Source organism: Ranitomeya variabilis, chromosome 2 (genome assembly GCF_051348905.1).
Source record: "Ranitomeya variabilis isolate aRanVar5 chromosome 2, aRanVar5.hap1, whole genome shotgun sequence".
Taxonomy (NCBI): domain Eukaryota; kingdom Metazoa; phylum Chordata; class Amphibia; order Anura; family Dendrobatidae; genus Ranitomeya; species Ranitomeya variabilis.
The window spans coordinates 444,497,860-444,518,529 of NC_135233.1; the positions used below are offsets into that span (position 1 = coordinate 444,497,860).

Below are 20,670 nucleotides of genomic sequence, written 5' to 3' on the forward strand. Positions count from 1 at the left end.
TAGGGAGCAGTATTATAGTAGTTATATTCCTGTACATAGGAGCAGTATTATAGTAATTATATTCTTGTACATAGGAGCAGTATTATAGTAGTTATATTCTTGTACCTAGGGGCAGTATTATAGTAGTTATATTCCTGTACATAGGAGTAGTATTATAGTAGTTATATTCTTGTACATAGGGGCAGTATTATAGTACCGTAGTTATATTCCTGTACATAGGGGCAGTATTATAGTAGGTATATTCTTGCACATAGGGGCAGTATTATAGCAGTTATATTCCTGTACATAGGAGCAGTATTATAGTAGTTATATTCTTGTGCATAGGAGCAGTATTATAGTAGTTATATTCTTGTACATAGGGGCAGTATTATAGTAGTTATATTCTTGTGCATAGGAGCAGTATTATAGTAGTTATATTCTTGTACATAGGGAGCAGTATTATAGTAATTATATTCTTGTACATAGGAGCAGTATTATAGTAGTTATATTCTTGTACCTAGGGGCAGTATTATAGTAGTTATATTCCTGTACATAGGAGTAGTATTATAGTAGTTATATTCTTGTACATAGGGGCAGTATTATAGTACCGTAGTTATATTCCTGTACATAGGAGCAGTATTATAGTAATTATATTCTTGTACATAGGAGCAGTATTATAGTAGTTATATTCTTGTACCTAGGGGCAGTATTATAGTAGTTATATTCCTGTACATAGGAGTAGTATTATAGTAGTTATATTCTTGTACATAGGGGCAGTATTATAGTACCGTAGTTATATTCCTGTACATAGGAGCAGTATTATAGTAGTTATATTCTTGTGCATAGGAGCAGTATTATAGTAGTTATATTCTTGTACATAGGGGCAGTATTATAGTAGTTATATTCCTGTACATAGGAGCAGTATTATAGTAATTATATTCTTGTACATAGGAGCAGTATTATAGTAGTTATATTCTTGTACATAGGGAGCAGTATTATAGTAGTTATATTCCTGTACATAGGAGCAGTATTATAGTAATTATATTCTTGTACATAGGAGCAGTATTATAGTAGTTATATTCTTGTACATAGGAGCAGTATTATAGTAGTTATATTCTTGTACATAGGGAGCAGTATTATAGTAGTTATATTCCTGTACATAGGAGCAGTATTATAGTAGTTATATTCTTGTACATAGGAGCAGTATTATAGTAGTTATATTCTTGTACATAGGGGACAGTATTATAGTAGTTGTATTCCTGTACATAGGAGCAGTATTATAGTTTTCTTCTATAAAGATGCAATATTATAATTTATTCTCGATTTACTACATGTTGTACTTTACAGTACTTCTGTACAAATTCTGCAGATGGTTTTTTGCTCAGGAGTAAACCTGGGTCTAGCATAATATAGGCAGTAATGTATTATGGCCAGAACATTACATAATCTGCTAATCCTGTAAATCAATTTATGTAAAACATTAAACTACATTCCTGGGATTTATGGGTTTGCTTGGTAAAGACGATTATTTTTATTGTCCTCCTTTCTGCCACAGACACTGACACAGGAGAGGACCACACCTCGCTTTCTGCTTCGTTCAGTCCTTACATAAGGATGGACATACAACTATTTCACTTGGATATATGACAGCATGAAATGTTCCAGACAACTGAATTGGGAAAATGGGGCCAAATATGAGCAAGCAAAAAATGCTCATCATTACTGGCTCCAGACGGCAATTCTCCAGAAAAGTCAGCAGATCTCTCACTTCTACTGTAGTTACAGCCACATCGGGGAATCAAGCATCTGACTGGGACGTCATCAGCCGACGCTGACAGATCTCTGCAGATCAATCCATCACGAAGGTGGTGATTACAATAAAGTAGTCGTACTTGGCAGGACGACCCCTATAACTGTGCTCCTAGTGAAAAATAGATACGTATTTTGCTGAAGGTCCCAGCGACTTATTTCCTCTCCTTTGCCTTGCTCCATTATGCTAATTATTCCCTCCAGTAAAAGGAGTCATTTGAGTAATTGTCGATTTGTATTCTGAGTAATTACTTTATATCAAATACTAATAGGTAGATAAAGACCCGGTGGAGTGCAAATTTAACAAAAATAGGAATATAGCAGAAAAAGGAATATAATGGCAGCAAATCTTCAAAGTCATAATATTAGGGAATGGCATTGTAAGCAGTGTCTATCAAGCAATTAATCTGAAGAAAAACAAACAAACAAAAAAAAAAAAGTTAGGTCCTGAAATATTTAGACAGTGGCCAAACCTTCATGATTACAGCTCTGCAGGTCAAGATTTTGGATTTAAAAGGAATCTGTCCTTCCGGGACTTAAAGGACCTATTAATATGGACATACAGGTAATGGAAGTGTTACACTAGTCCTACCTTCAAAAAGGAACCTGAAGACCGACAAGCCTACAACCTATAGTAACCACTGATCAACCACGACCACCACCTACTGTATCCTCACACATCTCTTGTAGATTGTGAGCCCTCGCGGGCAGGGTCCTGTCTCCTCCTGTACCATTGTGACTTGTATTGTTTAAGATTATTGTACTTGTTTTTATTATGTATACCTCTCCTCACATGTAAAGCGCCATGGAATAAATGGCGCTATAATAAATAAATAATAATACCTGTATGCCTCATAGTAACGGTCTTGTTGCTGAGAAATGTTATGTTCTTTCCTTTTGCTAATGATTTCTTCCAGGCTCTGGGGCGTGCGGTACCTGAAATAAACCCTTGCCTCCTCTCCTCATTACAATACTACCTGCTCCCATGTATGTCAGTTATGGCCCCCCGAATCCTGCACCCCCTCAAATACATACCTCATCCTCCCTTCTGTGGATGCTGCATTCAGGGATGTTCTGTGTAAGCCCAAAAAAGTAGAACATGTGAACATTTTCCATATGTCATCCACTTTTCATGCATCTGTTATAGAAATGTACACAGGAAGAAGAACTCAACCTTAATTTAATGTTTTTTTGCAGATTTAAAAACAAAGCATACAACTAAAGAGCAAAGGATGATAAGTAGGCCAATATAAATATGAAAATAGAAAAAACTTTATTGGAATATAGTACATACAACAAAAACGGGTAGAGAGGTGGATACAACCACAGTGCATATGAACAATTAAACAAAACGGGACATGGGGACCCTGGCTAGTAAAGTCCAAATAGCATATTAAGGATAGTAAATGGTAAAATCATGGATAAAAAAATCCTACTGGTGGCTCCAGAGTATGGACATAGGTACACTGGCCTAGAGCTAAGTGGATAACAATGACATGAAATAGTATTTTAAAATACTAATATAGCATACCCAGGTATAGGTCCAGTGAATCACCGAGATTGGTCGAAAAGGGAGCACACCAGGAAGCCAGGGATCACCACATCACTCCGACGCGCGTTTCGGCGGAGCCTTCGTCAGGGGGCATGATTACAATCAAAAATGTGCGGCTTAAAAAGGGGACTGGAACCAATTGGCATGAAACCGGAACTGGTATGTCGTTACCATGGGGTCAATATGCGCTAACAGATGCCGCTTTAATATACATAATATTAGCAATATAAATGCATACATGAGTAATAGAAAGAGCAGGCGGTATCCGAGACGCAGATGGCATAAAAATAAGGCCATGATATAGGAGCGTGCTGCACCGCTGGTGACACATGCGCAATCGGAACACAGACCCCGTCCGTCGGCGTCAGGGGGAGGTGAAGCCAAGGCACAGACGTGCAACGTGGCGCCGCGTCTCCCTGGAGGCGCCGAGAGCCGAAAGATGCAGCAGACCCGACACGCATGCATGCACGGACAGCACACAGCATATCAATCGTGTGCTAGAAGAAAAAACTGATAGACACAATGGAAAAATGAAGGCAGGCGAATATATACAGGAAGATAATTATTGAGGTAACATTGAACCCATAATATGGCCTGAGATAAAAAGAGCCACAAAAAAATGATCTAATCAAAGTAAGAGGATAACTACAAAAAAATTTAAAAAAACAAAAGCAAAGCAATATGTGGTTTTAGAAAGAATTAATATAATTAGCACAATATGAAAATAACAACAAGTAGATGTGGCAATCTTCATGAAGAGTAATCCTGCGGGTGGAATGGAATATTACTCAGGAACCGATATGGAACTACAGGTCCTCGGACTAAAAACAATGAAAAATATAAAATTAGAAATAAACAACACACAATTAAAAACCAGGAGAAATTGTTATAGCACGGGATGAAACCTTGACTAAACAGCACGTTCCTGGATCAATACCCCAAAAGGCTTGGTTGTGCTCCCTGCGGGCATTTGTGTGGCATGCCCTAATGTTGACAAATGTGATACCTTTAATGCCGATAGATCAAAAAAATTTGAAATTAGGAAGTCTATTAATTGTACCACTCGCAATGTAATATACTTTGCCACATGCCCTTGTGGCCTCATATATATTGGCTTGACCACACGTCCTTTCAAAATCCGTATTAAGGAACACGTTTTGGGCATTATAGCCGCTGCTGATAATAAAGATCCATCCATCCTCAAAACTATTCCCAGACACTTCTGGTTGTGCCACAACTGTGATGCTACCCTTTTTAGAATAAGGGGCATTGACTCCCTTGAAACCAACATCCGCGGTGGTAGGATATCTCAGCGTCTGGCCCAGCTTGAATCTCGCTGGATATGGACGCTAAACACGCTACACCTTAGGCTTCTTTCACACTAGCGTCGGGCTCGGCCCGTCGCTGTGCGTCGGGCAGACGTTCCCAACGCTAGCGTTGTCTCCGCCGCACAACGGGGGCAGCGGATGCATTTTTCCAGCGCATCCGCTGCCCCATTGTGAGGTGCGGGGAAGCGCGAGGAGGTGGGGGCGGAGTTCCGGCCGCGCATGCGCGGTCGGAAAAAGCGGACCGTCGTGAGCAAAAAACGTTACATGTAGCGTTTTTTGCTCCCGACGGTCCGCCACTGCACGACGCATCCGTCGCACGACGGGTGCGACATGTGGCAATCCGTCACAATGCGTCGCTTAATGTTAATCAATGGTGAAAAAACGCATCCTGCAAACACTTTTGCAGGATGCGTTTTTTCGGCAAAACGACGCATTGTGACGGAATGCAGTTAACGCTAGTGTGAAAGTAGCCTTAGCTTTGTCCCTTTCTTGTGATGCCGGACTGCTGTTTAGTCTAGATTTCATCCCGTGCTATAACAATTTCTCCTGGTTTTTAATTGTGTGTTGTTTTTCTAATTTTGTATTTTTCATTGTTTTTAGTCCGAGGACCTGTAGTTCCATATCGGTTCCTGAGTAATATTCCATTCCACCCGCAGGATTACTCTTCATGAAGATTGCCACATCTACTTGTTATTATTTTCATATTGTGCTAATTATATTAATTCTTTCTAAAACCACATATTGCTTTGCTTTTGTTTTTTTAAATGTTGTTGTAGTTATCCTCTTACTTTGATTAGATAATTTTTTTGTGGCTCTTTTTATCTCAGGCCATATTATGGGTTCAATGTTACCTCAATTATCTTCCTGTATATATTCGCCTGCCTTCATTTTTCCATTGTGTCTGTCAGTTTTTTCTTCTAGCACACGATTGATATGCTGTGTGCTGTCCGTGCATGCATGCGTGTCGGGTCTGCTGCGTCTTTCGGCGTCTCCAGGGAGACGCGGCGCCACGTTGCACGTCTGTGCCTTGGCTTCGCCTCCCCCTGACGCCAACGGACGGGGTCTGTGTTCCGATTGCGCATGTGTCACCAGCGGTGCAGCACACTTCTATATCATGGCCTTATTTTTATGCCATCTGCGTCTCGGATACTGCCTGCTCTTTCTATTACTCATGTACGCATTTATATTGCTAATGTTATGTATATTAAAGCGGCATCTGTTAGCGCATATTGACCCCATGGTAACGACATACCACTTCCAGTTTCATGCCAATTGGTTCCAGTCCCCTTTTTAAGCCGCACATTTTTGATTGTAATCATGCCCCCTGACGAAGGCTCCGCCGAAACGCGCGTCGGGGTGATGTGGTGATCCCTGGCTTCCTGGTGTGCTCCCTTTTCGACCAATCTCGGTGATTCACTGGACCTATACCTGGGTATGCTATATTATTTTAAAATACTATTTCATGTCATTGTTATCCACTTAGCTCTAGGCCAGTGTACCTATGTCCATACTCTGGAGCCACCAGTAGGATTTTTTATCCATGATTTTACCATTTACTATCTTTAATATGCTATTTGGACTTTACTAGCCAGGGTCCCCATGTCCCGTTTTGTTTAATTGTTCATATGCACTGTGGTTGTATCCACCTCTCTGCCCGTTTTTGTTGTATGTACTATATTCCAATAAAGTTTTTTCTATTTTCATATTTATATTGGCCTACTTATCATCCTTTGCTCTTTAGTTGTATGCTTTATGTGAAATAGATGATTGGCCTTAAAATGTGTCCATTACTTGGGACATTATGACTAAATGTATCTGTAATGATATGACTTGATACTTAAAATGTCGCCAAATTTTTTGTTGGGATTTTCTTAGATTTAAAAACAAATACAGCAGCTCAGCTACTATTGAGGTGAATGATCTGCAATAGATTGGCCACTATACGGTGCCCAAAGCCGCGCCGTTCTGGCTCCGCACACTGTGCACGTCTGGCAGCCGGAGGGCATGCTGACAGCAACTCATTGGTGGGGTTGTTGGACGCCCACGATCTGATATTGATGAGCTAACCGAAAATGATGCAACATCAATATTTAAACCCTGGACGGCCCCTTATATACAGCCTTAGTAACAGTGATATGACGCACGGATTGTGTATACCGTGCACAGGCCTCACAGAGAACAGATGCTGCTCACGCTTTTCATGAAGCACAATGATCTCTGCGTCGTCTTGTATTTCACCTGCTTCCTCCATTGCCGTCTGGAGGAGCGACACTCGCGTGTTCTCATTGTTTAGATCACTGCAAAACGTGAAAAACGGGACCAGGACTCTGCCTGACAAGTTCTACAGAAAAACCAATGTTCTCCGCCCCCTGACAACCTCACTAAGGCCGGAGACACACTGGTGCGAGATACGGCCGAGTCTCGCTGGTTAAAAGCAAGCTGTGGCACCTGCATTCTGGAGCGGAGCGTGCAGCTGCATAGCAATACATGGAGCCGCACGCTCCGCTCCGGAGTGCAGGTGCCACAGCTTGCTTTTAACCAGCGAGACTCGGCCGTCTCTCGCACCAGTGTGTCTCCGGCCTAACAGAGATTCCTAAAAATCTAAGAACGTGCATAAACCTGCAGTATATGAGCTACTGTAGACCAACCAGGAGCAAAGTGCAGTGACATGGGAAGAGAACAATTAAAAAGGGATTTCCCACCAGGGAGGACAATTTATTTTTTTTAATCCTTTACTTAAAGCACCACTCCAGCATTTTTTATGGCATTAAATGGAATTCCCCGACCTCCCATCTTATACTCACCAGCCACCGCCATCCTTTTCCAGCAAACAGAGTGATCTATTTCAAGTGTTTATTTCTGTTAATGTTGATGATTATGGCTTACAGCCAATGAAAACCCAAAAGTCATTATCTCAGTAAATTAGAATAATTAACAAAAAACACCTGCAAAAACTTCATAAGTGTTTAAAAAGGTCTATTAGTCTGTATCAGTAGCTCCACAATCATGGGGAAGACTACTGACCTGACAGATGTCCAGGAGGCAGTCATTGACACACTGTACAAGGAGGGTAAGCCACAAAAGGTCATTGCTAAAGAATCCAGCTGTTTGCAGAGTGCTGTATCCAAGCATATTAATGGAAAGTTGAGTGGAAAGAAAAAGTGGTAGAAAAAGGTGCACAAGCAACCGGGATAACCGCAGCCTTGAAAGGATTGTTTGGGGGAGATTCACAAGGAGTGGACTGCTGCTGGAGTCATTGTTTCAAGAGCCACCACACACAGACGTATCCAGGACATGGGCTACAAGTGTCGCATTCCTTGTGTCAAGCCACTCATGACCAATAGACAACGCCAGAAGTGTCTTACCTGGGCCAAGTTGAAAAAGAACCGGACTGTTGTCAGTGGCCCAAGGTGTTTGCAGTCAAAGTAAATTTTGCATTTCATTTGGAAATCAAGGTCCCAGAGTCTGGAGAAAGAGTGGAGAGGCCACAATCCAAGCTGCTGGAGGTCTAGTGTGAAGTTTCCACAATCAGTGATGGTTTGGGGAGCCATGTCATCTGCTGGTGTAGGTCCACTGTGTTTTATCAAGACCAAAGTCAGCGTAGCCATCTACCAGGAAATGTTAGAGCACTTCATGCTTCTATGGGGTATTGTCAAGAGGAGGATGAGAGACAGCAGACCCAACAATGCAGACGAGCTGAAGACTGGTATCAAAGCAACCTGGGCTTCCATAACCCCTCAGCAGTGCCACAGGCTGATCACCTCCAGGCCACGCCGCATTGATGCAGCAGAGATCTGAAAGTGTAAAAATAACCAAAATACACCCTGCAACTCTGGTAGGTATGGAAACTATTTAAAAACAAGAAAAAAAATAAGAAAAGAAAAAGAACCTGTTCTGCTGACCCCCCCACCCCCATGTGTGAGCTATGTTGGGATTGCGCAGCATTTCCAGGTTTGCATTTACCATTGTGCATTGCTTTTGGTGTTTGCTGGCTATCTGGCGTGTACTTTGGGCGTTGCCGCAATCCCTGCTCTTTGCTGAGTTTTTGTTTATAGCCCTGTGTGCAGTATAAAGTACACTAGCAGAAGTTTGGGGGCATGTAGTAATCCCATACGCCCTCCGGTATATTACTTCTTAGGCTGCCGTCACACGGTCAGTATTTTACATCAGTATTTGTAAGCCAAAACCAGGAGTGGAACAATTAAGAGGAGAAGTATGAGGCTGGGGTCACACATGCGTGTTTTACGTACGTAAGAGCGCAAAAACTACGTACGTAAAACTCGCATTACATACGGCACAATGCTTCTCAATGGGGCTGCTCCTATTAGCCGTATATTACGGTTCAGTATTATACGGCGTTCTACGGCCGTACAAAATCGCAGCATGCTGCGTTTGTCAGCGTATTGCACAAATAATACGCCAATGAAAGTCTATGGGGGCGAGAAAAATACGGATTCCACACGGACCAGCAGTGTGACTTGCGAGAAATACGCAGCGCTGTTAGTGAAAAGTCGGTAATTCAATTGCCGGCTTTTCATTTCTCCTGCACAAACCCGACAGGATATGAGACATGGTTTACATACAGTAAACCATCTCATATCCCCTTTTTTTTTGCATATTCCACACTACTAATGTTAGTAGTGTGTATGTGCAAAATTTCAGCGCTATAGCTGCTGAAATAAAGGGTTAAATGGCGGAAAAAATTGGCGTGGGCTCCCGCGCAATTTTCTCCGCCAGAGCGGTAAAGCCAGTGACTGAGGGCAGATATTAATAGCCAGGAGAGAGTCCATGGTTATTGGCCCCCCCGTGGCTAAAAACATCTGCCCCCAGCCACCCCAGAAAAGGCACATCTGGAAGATGCGCCTATTCTGGCACTTGGCCACTCTCTTCCCACTCCCTGTAGCGGTGGGATATGGGGTAATGAAGGGTTAATGCCACCTTGCTATTGGAAGGTGACATTAAGCCAGATTAATGATGGAGAGGCGTCAATTATGACACCTATCCATTATTAATCCAATTGTAGGAAAGGGTTAAAAAACACACACACACATGATTGAAAAGTATTTTAATGAAATAAACACAGCGGTTGTTGTAATAATTTATTGTTCTCTCAAATCCATTTGCAGTCCCTCGCTTGGCAACATAATAAACGCACAAGATACATACCTTCTGATGTACTGTCAGGTCCAACGATGTAATCCATCTGAAGGGGTTAACTAATATTACAGGCAGGAGCCCTGCTAATGCAGCTGTGCTCCGTGCCTGTAATCCCCGGCGAATGAATGAAATGTAGGTCATTGACCTACATTTCATTCATTCGCGGTGATGCGCCCCCTGGTGGATGTCCTCATATGACCTGGAGCGTGGGAAAAAGTTCCCAGGCTGCAGTTCATGAGAACATCCACCAGAGGGCGCCTCACCGCGAATGAATGAAATGTAGGTCAATGACCTACATTTCATTCATTCGCCGGGGATTACAGGCACGGAGCACAGCTGCATTAGCAGGGCTCCTGCCTGTAATATTAGTTAACCCCTTCAGATGGATTACATCGTTGGACCTGACAGTACATCAGAAGGTATGTATCTTGTGCGTTTATTATGTTGCCAAGCGAGGGACTGCAAATGGATTTGAGAGAACAATAAATTATTACAACAACCGCTGTGTTTATTTCATTAAAATACTTTTCAATCATGTGTGTGTGTTTTTTAACCCTTTCCTACAATTGGATTAATAATGGAGAGGTGTCATAATTGACGCCTCTCCATTATTAATCTGGCTTAATGTCACCTTTCAATAGCAAGGTGGCATTAACCCTTCATTACCCCATATCCCACCGCTACAGGGAGTGGGAAGAGAGTGGCCAAGTGCCAGAATAGGCGCATCTTCCAGATGTGCCTTTTCTGGGGTGGCTGGGGGCAGATGGTTTTAGCCACGGGGGGGGCCAATAACCATGGACCCTCTCCTGGCTATTAATATCTGCCCTCAGTCACTGGCTTTACCGCTCTGGCGGAGAAAATTGCGCGGGAGCCCACGCCAATTTTTTCCGCCATTTAACCCTTTATTTTAGCAGCTACAGCGCAGAAATTTTGCACATACACACTACTAACATTAGTAGTGTGGAATATGCAAAAAAAAGGGGGATATGAGATGGTTTACTGTATGTAAACCATGTCTCATATCCTGTCGGGTTTGTGCAGGAGAAATGAAAAGCCGGCAATTGAATTACCGGCTGTTCACAGATATCGCGCTGATTGAAATCTAAATACAGAATATATATATATGTGTCACAATGACATATATATATATATATATATACTGTATATATGTTTTCCCCGAACATTTGAGCACGTAAATCCATTAGATGTCGGTTTTGCAAGCCTGCGCGAAAATCTCGCAGTACGGATGCCATACGGATTACATACGGAGGATGCCATGCGCAAAATACGCTGACACACCCTGACTACGGATCACTATTTTGGGAACATTTCTCCGTATTACGGCCGTAGTACGGACGTATAATACGTGGCGTATTGTCTTACGCCATGTGTGACCCCAGCCTAATAGAAACATATGCACCACTTCTGCATTTATCCCCCACTCCTGGTTTTTGCTTACAAATACTGATGCAAAATACTGACCAAATACTGATAGTGTGACGGCAGCCTTATCTGTGCTGTTTGTGGCTCATTTTGGGGTTGTGTTGCATCTCTTGGTTTACATTTACCTTTTTCAATGATCTGTATTCTTATCACATATTTTGTGTACATTTTCGGCATTTTTACACTTCCTGCTCTTTGCTGGGTTTTACGTCACTCGGCACTATTAAAATATACCTGTCGGTGTAGATTAATTATTTACTATGTATTAGCGTGCATCCATGTAGCATACAGCTCATGTTTCTGGGTGGATGGGCCCACAGTATGATCCGGACTTTTTTTTTTTTAATATAAATTACAAAAAAATTTTTTATCTAAGTATTTATTTGACATTTTCTATGCTATGGTGTTCAATATTAGCATGAATTTATCATTGTAACAAGTATATATTTAATAATATTTAATAGATTTGTGTGAAGGCTCCTATATGTTGGCTGCAGCCTGAGAAGGGAGACTCCGTCATGGAGCTCGTTCACACTGTGGTTAGTAACTTCAATATCTGTCTTTCTCAGCTCCTCTGTTATTTTATGACAAATATGAAAACTGTTGGAGGAAAAAAAAGAGCAATAGGGTTTTGAATAAAGACCACTTTTTAACAATACCTTTGGACTACATGATTCAGCAGCGCAGAATTTGACCACGTTCTCCTACATTGTATTTTATGACAAATGAATGTTCAATGAACAGATAAATAAAGAGCCTGTAACATTTTTATTGAAAACCCGATTGCAAAAATGATTTTTAGCTAAAAACAAACAAACAAACAAACAAAACAAACACACACTCGCGCTGTAGTTCTGACTTAGCCCATAGCCGCTCACTAGTCACATACCCGGGGGCTGTGTTACCAAGTGATCTAGTTGCACACAACATACAGACTACACAGACGTCAGGCGGTATCTAACCGAGTGTGGGAACAACATGGCTGTCAGATTTTGTCATGCACTTCCCAAAAAATATGCCTGGATCCAGGAAGGACCCGTAGAACAGGATTTTACTTTCCATTACTATACTGTCCATAGTGTTCCAGAACATGAAATCATGTATATGACACCATGTAATAATGAATATACAGCACCCACGCGTGCACTGACCCTCCCCATGTTTGCCCAGGTTACACAGCGCTCCACTAGTCATGAATACAGATTCTGAACCTGTTCTTACAAGTCACAAACCATAATACACAGAGATCAGGACCCAGAAGTGAGAGAAAGGCAGCATATTAGTTAGTACAGTGCTGCAATTATTAGGTTTCAGCATTACAATAATGAGCTTAAAAAAAAAAAAAAACCCTGAAGGGAGGAGGAAACAGACGAGACAAATGTAACAATGTATCATTTCTATGTAACCATGGAAACATTCTGGCTACATGAAGAATGTAATAAGTGAAGGTGCACTGCTGACATAATACCAGATGGCTTTTTCTTTTAAAGTGATATTCTGGTAGGAAGAAACAGACTCCTATCCAAGATCCAAGCAAAAACTGCTCTACTGGACACCCATTAGCTGCCAGAATTGGGGACTTTTGTCCCCCCATTTAAAAGTAACCGAGGTCATACGTGTGCACCGCAGCACCAGTCACTCTATGGGGCTGCTGAAAATACCCCCCCCATCTTGGGTCATTTCCGTATCGAATGAATGGAGCAGCATTCCGCACTTTCGACTGCCGTCCCATTCATATTGCGGACCCCTGTTTTGGCAATTGGTGAGGGTCCCTAACTGAGTGGGGCGGTGGTGAAGCAAGGACTCCTCATTCAATCTCTATGGCAGGATTTTTAGCTTTATTTCATGCAATATTAATTCCAGAGTGACAATTATGCCAATATCCACAAATAATAACTAAAAAAGGAAAGCAGCAGCGTTGGTAATCTGAAAGCACGGGTGCACGCCTCTGACCCAGCAGTCACCAACAATCAGCAAATATGGAGGGTGAGGCCCCTGGTCCAGTGATAGGAACCTTTTATTAACCCATGAGACGTTTCAGCTCCGCGCTTGAGAAAAGGGAAATAATGTGTGGGCTAATAAAAGTTTCAGCTCCCTGGATGTGCGGCCTCACTCTCCATATTTATTCATAACCAATAAATAAAATTATTATTGAATAATAAATTAAAATAAACTTCCTCTTGTGAAGTTATTTTATTTTATTTATTTTTTTTAAGACAAATGAAGAATACAAAATAAAATAAAATAAAAAAAATAAATAAATAAAAAATGTAACATGTCCCAGTCTCCTCTTTGCTGGAGAATGGCAACAATTTCTATTTCTGGAATGTTTATTGGCAAGAAATTCTTTCTTCCAGACAGCTGTCTGCACAAGCTCAGAGAGAAAGCTGCGTCCAGCACACAACTAACTACTACCACCTTATAGTCGTACTAACTACTACTGAAGGCCTATGCACAGTGCAGTAGTCCATAATGTGGGATCCAGGGCTCACAGCTCCTGCAGCAATAAACTTTAACCCCGTGTCACCCAGTGAGTTCTCCAGTTATCACAACGCCCCCGATTCTAAAAATACAACCGTTACACAGCAAAGGGCGTTCCTTTCCGGGTGATAAAAAAAAAACAAAAAAAAAAAAACTCTCAAACTGCATCTGTAGTTGGGGGTTTTCACGTGTTTATGTTGCAATCTTCATATGTAACATTTTTACTTTTTTTGTAGACAAAGTTTTAGAAAATGACTAAAGAAACAATCCACCCATTCACAGGGAGCGTAACAAGACGGCTGGATTCGGAGATTACACTTCTGTTTTTCGCTTCCCGTTTTTCCCCACCAGTTCATCGACTAAAATATAGGTTAGTCAGTGGTTAGTGACAGAGGAAATCTTGACCCTTTGCGAACAACAGGGACAGAATTAGGAACTTGTTTGTACCTAAGCTTCAAGGAAATCCATCATATTGAAAATGGTATCTGATCTGCAGGCAGGAGGAGCTGATCACATTGATAGTTTTTGTTTTTTTAAATGTGAAAAGATTCTGGAAAAAATAACATTTTATGCACAGGACTCGTGTACAAACACCAGGGAATAAAATGCAAGTTAGGCCACATTCACACGTTCAGTATTTGTAAGCCAAAATCAGAAGTGGGCGAGAGCCGCCGGTCAGTCCGAGCATTGCGATGTGATCGTTGTCCGTGTTATAATGGTCATATGACTGCGTCCTTATACTGAAACGCAATAAATCTATATATTATCCTACTCCGCTTCTTCTCTATTCTGTGCTGTCCACAGATCAGACGGCATGTACAACATGACATGTTCCCTTTAAATTTGGTGCAAAATATAGTGGGTTTTAGTCACTCCTTTGCCCCATTCGACAAGTTGCACGGCTTTAGATGACGTTTACAGCATGTGACCATGAAGATACATAGGTCAGAAGAGCGGCTAGGAATTTAATCTACTTGCAAAGATATTTCTTCACAGATTAATAGATGATGTCTCCAGCAATAAAACAGAGGCCATATCCAGCAGTAATGATGCTTTTCTGTGCTTCATGCTGGTCTAGCAGAGGCCATAACGTTACGTCACTCTAAAAAACCAGAGGACCTTGGAGGGGTCATCATAAGTCTTCTGGGACAGCTCACTTTATTTTTTTTAATAACGTTGCGATGGAAACAAACTACCAATTCTCAGTTCAATAATTGCAGGCAGCCCTATAAACCTTACACCCACTCACCCATTATCTATACTTATCAGTACCGTCCGGATACGGCTGATCTGTGCCCGGTATGTAAGGGGCAGTTGGGATTTTACAGGTCAGCTTTCTGTAGGACAGACCGATCATAGGGACATTCTGACAGATGATATCAGGGCAAAGAAGGTTGGGGAAAGACACATTTCAATGTTCTGATAACCGCCAGTTCACATTAGCAGCATGTGCGCTCCTGATGCTGCAGACCGACAGATTTGCCTCTGCAGCATTGGAGGAACACAGTGGTACTGAAGCTAGGTCCAGATTGGCGCTTACAATCTCTTTACTATAAAGCTTGCAAGCGCTGCACTCCTTACCTAGAAAACCGGTCACCTCTGATGGAACGCAGAGGTGGCCGGTAATCTTGGCAACGAGCAGTAAAATATAGAATGAAAAATCTCTTTGTTCTTGAAAACAGAGGCAAATTTTACTTAGGCAGATTAGATGCACCAATTTTAAACAGCACCAACCATCTAACTTATAAAAAGCAGACCTGACTCTTCCCCAATGGCAGATATCAAGCGAAATAGAGGGTAGGGCATGTTGGATTTTAATATGCCCAATTGTTCTGTTCTTATGCGATACAAGCTGTGACAGCAGATTGCTCCATTCTCCCTATTAAGAACACAAATTGCTTGGTAAAGCTTGGTGTGCATGTGTCTGGGAAGGGTTGGAGGAACGCACTTCAGAAAAATGGGATCTGAAGGTTCCTGTTCAAATTTGAGTCTAAAGTCACAAGTAAATGCTGCGAGTATTCCCTCAACTAAAACTCTAACACTGACAAAAGTTAGCAACAATGTATACCGCGAGGGTAAACCTTTGTTTCCCTAAATGGTTAAAAAAAATAAATCATCATGCCGATGAATACTATACCAGCAGCGGCAAGAACATTTTTTTGGCTTCCATCAGGTGAATTGCACCTAGGGCTACACTGAGGTCTCTTGGTATATATGAAGGACAGGTTCACAAAGAACAATGTGAACACAGACTAAAACCGGAGGCACAGATGGAGAATTTAATTTAGATTTTAAAAAACCTGTGGTCAGCCCTCTGTCACCATCCAGGACACCCCTCATTTAAATGCAAGAAGAGCTCTATTTATGGAGAGGAACTCCACCCTGACCCAAAATTACAGGAGCACAACTCAGTCCAGACTTTCAATTATAGAGAAAATAACTACAAAAAGCAGAAGGGTCCTAATGTGCAGGGAGACCACCAATCTTCACACACCCGCAAGCCTAAAATAAGAAGCAGCGGTATGTGGATGACCAGCGCCCTGGACGTGTCTGCACCAGATGTCACGAGACGGGAGAACAGCAGATCATCCAGAGGACCATAGAAAACCCCAGTGGTGTCCTACGTAAAAAGGCTGCCTCAATTAATCGAATTACACTTCTGGTCCCTATGATAACACCTCCTGTATTGTGCCTGTGTGATCAATATGTAGGTGATGCCATTCACTGTCTGTGACGATAATGAGACTGTAGAAAAGTGATCTCTACTGAACAGGAATCAGGCTATTATGGAGCTCAGTGCTCAGGAAAAACTGCAAGATTTCAGGACGTTTATAAATAGTAAGAATCATTCAGAGAACAAAGAAAAATACCAGAAATTCCAAAAATACGTTAAAAATGAAAACAATCTGTTAATTTTTGAAGACTCTTTCTCTTTGAAGCACACATCCAGTTTCAGGCACAGATGGATTCTGGGTTTTGAGAAATGGGTGAAAAAATAAATTAAAAAAAGATATAAAATAAAATTATATAATAATACATTATAATATATTTATTATTATTGATAATATTAACAATAATAAGAATAGAAGTAGTAACTTTCAAGTTAGGCCACATGTCAGGCCCGGCCGTGGGTCTCCTCATCATAGCCATATATAAGTATGTCACGTTTGGGTCCGAAGACCCATGGTCAGCCCTTGTCTGTACAACCAGCCTAATATAAGGAGGTACCCCACTTCAATAACCGCAGCAGAGAAACAATACTACACACATGTAATTGGCTGTCGGCGATTACCAGTCAGGGCGTTATACATAGTTAGGCCGTACTGTTCCTTTAAGAAGTGATACACAGTATCTAATTTGAGTTGAAACAGTAACCAATACAAAAACTGAGGCTACAACATGGATACAAAGTGAAAGATGAGGAAAATGACAGCAAAGATTCATCTGCACAAACTACACAATCTCCCATTCTCAGCCTAGAAAAACTCTCTATAGGAAAGAATAATTACCATGTGCATCTTTCAGGGACTCCCCAGTGTGCACACAGTCACGTCATTAAATGTGTTGTTAGTATTATCTGACTCTGGGAAAGCTGGGTAATCACAATGTGGCCGCTTCCCCGATCTTACAGGGAATGTGAGAGCTTTCCCATTAAACGAGCCACAGGTAACACAACTCCCATTACATGTATTGTTAGTTCTGCGCGGTTGCCATCTCTGCAGCTGTTGGGATGTTATGAAAGCTGCCCAGGTGACATCATTTATCACCGCCCCGAGGTATATGTACCTGCAGGTGCGGCACGACATGACAACCCTCACTTTCTCCTATTACAGCACTGAGCTGCGTCACTCACAGGCTTCCATCGCATCAGTACATGGAACAGTAAAGTGTAACCATCAGCCAACTCAACTCTGGACCACCAAGACAGTAAAAGGGAAGCCATCATCAGAAAATGGCTTCTTGTGTTCCTTTTATTTTTCCCAATTTGGCATTTTTTTCACATCAGGACCTACATTTAAAAAAAATAAATAAAAGAAATAGTAATGCTGCAGTTTTCAGAAGACTCCTTATCATCAGAGGCAGGATTACAATGACCGGTAACACCTATATACACAGCTCATAAACAGGGTCCACCAATCACAATAGGTGATGTCAAAGGTGACCCACCCCCTCTCTTACAAAAGCTAAAGTCTGACCATTGCAGCTATGTACATGTATTGTTTCCTGAAACAGAATGATCCTTACTCATTTTTAATGGGTAATGATATGGAGGGGAAAAAAAAAAATATACACATTTAAAGGGGGCTGTCAATGCTTTGCACTGAAGTCTGCAGTTGCTCTATATAAGTGCAGACTTGTGAATCATCACAGTGCACACTGTCAGGATTCTCCGATGCTGGTGGCGAGATTGGGTGTCCATGTGACTGTAAGTATGCGATATACTAACTTCAAGCCACATACAGACTAGAAACGTGTGGCCACCCTCAGGTCACTTGTATTGAGTGAGGCCACACACATCTAGTTGGAAAGTGACCAGGAGTATGCAAATTGCACACTTGTGGTTACATGATAGCCCAGTCTCGCCACCGGAGAATCCTGATAGCGTGCAGTGCGTGCACTGTGAGGATGAACAAGGCTGCGGTCACAGACTGACCGCTGACTTGTGTTAATGCTGAACACCACCTTTAACAAGAAGCACCAGATTTAATGAATAGGTAAAAAGGTACATTCTGGTAAAGCCCTCTAAATGCTTTGACAGCTGAATGATTGGTCCCGCCATGGTTCAGCCGACAGCTTTCTCTCCTGACTCCTCCATACACAGGAGTGCGCCTGTGTTCTTTGGGAGAGAGGTGCTGCCAGACCCCTCAGTCCTTTCCAGACCCCTCTAGGGGTGACTTATCCATTAGAGAACAAAAGGATCAACAGTCGAAATCAGACATGTCAGATCCTTATCTCCCCCATCATCGCTAGTCGGGGATGAGTCGGGGGCCCCCCATACACATTACACTGTCAGCCGTGCTTATCAATATCAGTTGGTTCAGCTGATGTTAGTGAAATGTGTATGGGGGCCTTGATTTTTAAGTTGACGTATCATCTGCACACAGCGCACACAGGCTGCCATCATTCTCGACAGCACAGGTCCTGTTTACACCACATGATGTGCTGCCGAGAGTGATGATCTCTTAAATCAGCAGCCTGTTTAGACTGTACGATTACCGCGAACGCTCGTATGTGCACCTTACGGCTGTTGTAGCACAGAAGGTGGGATATCCGCGGAGCGTTACAGACGCGGCAAAGTGGGCGAGATTGTAATCCATAGGGTGAAGTCTGCATGGGACGATCCTGCTGCGGACTATCACAGATCAGCAGAGGACTATTATGGTCGTATGTGGACATATCCGAGTAGTTCAGCCCCCTGAAAAATTATCAAAATGGTGACAGTTTCTATTGACGTGTGGGGTCTCTAGTATAAAGGGTTATTTCCACCAGCACACGGGCAGCACACGGGGATGCCATCTGTGTGCGGTGTGGTTTTTTCATGAACCCACAGGCTTACACTGAAACTTTCCATCTGTGACATAAACTGGCATGTGAACAGCCCCACAGACTACAATGGGCATATGTTCTACATGAGAAAACCACAGACAGAACACGTAGAGGTAAAAAGGACGTCTGAATGAAACCTTAGGCCTCATTCACACATCTGTAAACAAAAAAAAAATGGCGCCGGTGTCAGTTTTTACTATCAGTGTTTTTCACGCATGGCTAAATATGTTACACGTCTTGTCTTATGTCACAGCTCACAGTCTGACGCCCCATCCAGACACCGGTATTCTATATGGATACAGCACGCACCTATTGTTATCTACGGCGCTATTCACACGGATCTTGTGTCAGGGCAAAACACGGAGACACCGTGTTATTTCCGGCAGCGCAGATGACGAGGGACAACACAAGTCTATGAGACCTTGAAAAACACGACCAGCATACGGAGGGCGTCAGCGTCTAATGTACGCTGTCTGTGTGAGAGGAGAAGCCGCCATTTATCCATCTGTGAAAAACACTGAGCAGACGCCGACGGCAAAGACGCGGACACGCCGACGGCAAAGACGCAGACGGCAAAGACGCCGACGGCAAAGGCGCAGACACGCCGACGGCAAAGGCGCAGACACGCCGACGGCAAAGACGCAGACACGCCGACGGCAAAGACGCAGACACGCCGACGGCAAAGACGCAGACACGCCAACCAAACACTGAAGGTAACAACAGACACGGACACACTGACAGTAAAGACAGACACACTGAGCTGACAGTAAAAACGGATAAATATGGACCAAACACTGAAGACACACTGACACAAAAAAAAAAAAAAAACTGATGACACCGGTGCCATTTTTTTCACGTTCATACACAGAGGTATGAATGAGGCCTTATATGCAGCCGTGTATGCACAGGATCTCCGGTATGGGCTCAGGACACAAGCCCCGGTCTCCTGCAGACACTGCTCCTTGTATAGACAGGAGGGATCCCGGAGCGGAGGACATTCCACACATGAGTCACCCGGAAACCCCGAGCGTGAGTCACCCCAAAACACTGCACCCTCCTACCCCCAAAACTGATAACCCCAGGACCACCCTCCAGACCCCACCAGTATCCCCGCCGCCCCAGACTCACCGTCCACAGCCCCCGACATCTCTATCAGCGTCTCCTCCTCTTTCTTCTTCCCGTTGCGGTTCATGGTTCCCGGCTTCTCTCAGCTCTTATCTCCGGGACAAGAAAGAGAAAGTCGGAGCTGCCACAACACGGGGAGACCGACAGCGAGCGGCGGATATAACCCGGACTGACGGCCTCCAGCACAGCTCCTCCTCCAAGAAACTACCCCCCATCCTCCGCCTCCTGAGTGTATGAGACTACTCCCCC

The 20,670-nt window shown here is 42.8% G+C and overlaps 1 protein-coding gene across 5 annotated transcripts in view; it reads right to left on the reverse strand.

Annotated features, from left to right (window-relative positions):
- ANO5 (anoctamin 5) overlaps positions 1 to 20,670 on the reverse strand; it is an 80,636-nt gene extending 59,966 nt beyond the window's left edge. For 3 of the 5 annotated variants that reach the window (XM_077287179.1, XM_077287177.1, XM_077287178.1), the window contains exon 1: positions 20,425 to 20,621. In XM_077287179.1, the coding sequence (XP_077143294.1) occupies positions 20,425 to 20,488 (64 nt within the window). In that variant the 5' untranslated portion in view covers positions 20,489 to 20,621. Of the gene's footprint in view, positions 1 to 20,424 lie in introns of all 5 variants that reach the window. The other 2 variants (XM_077287175.1, XM_077287176.1) reach the window with 2 other exon arrangements.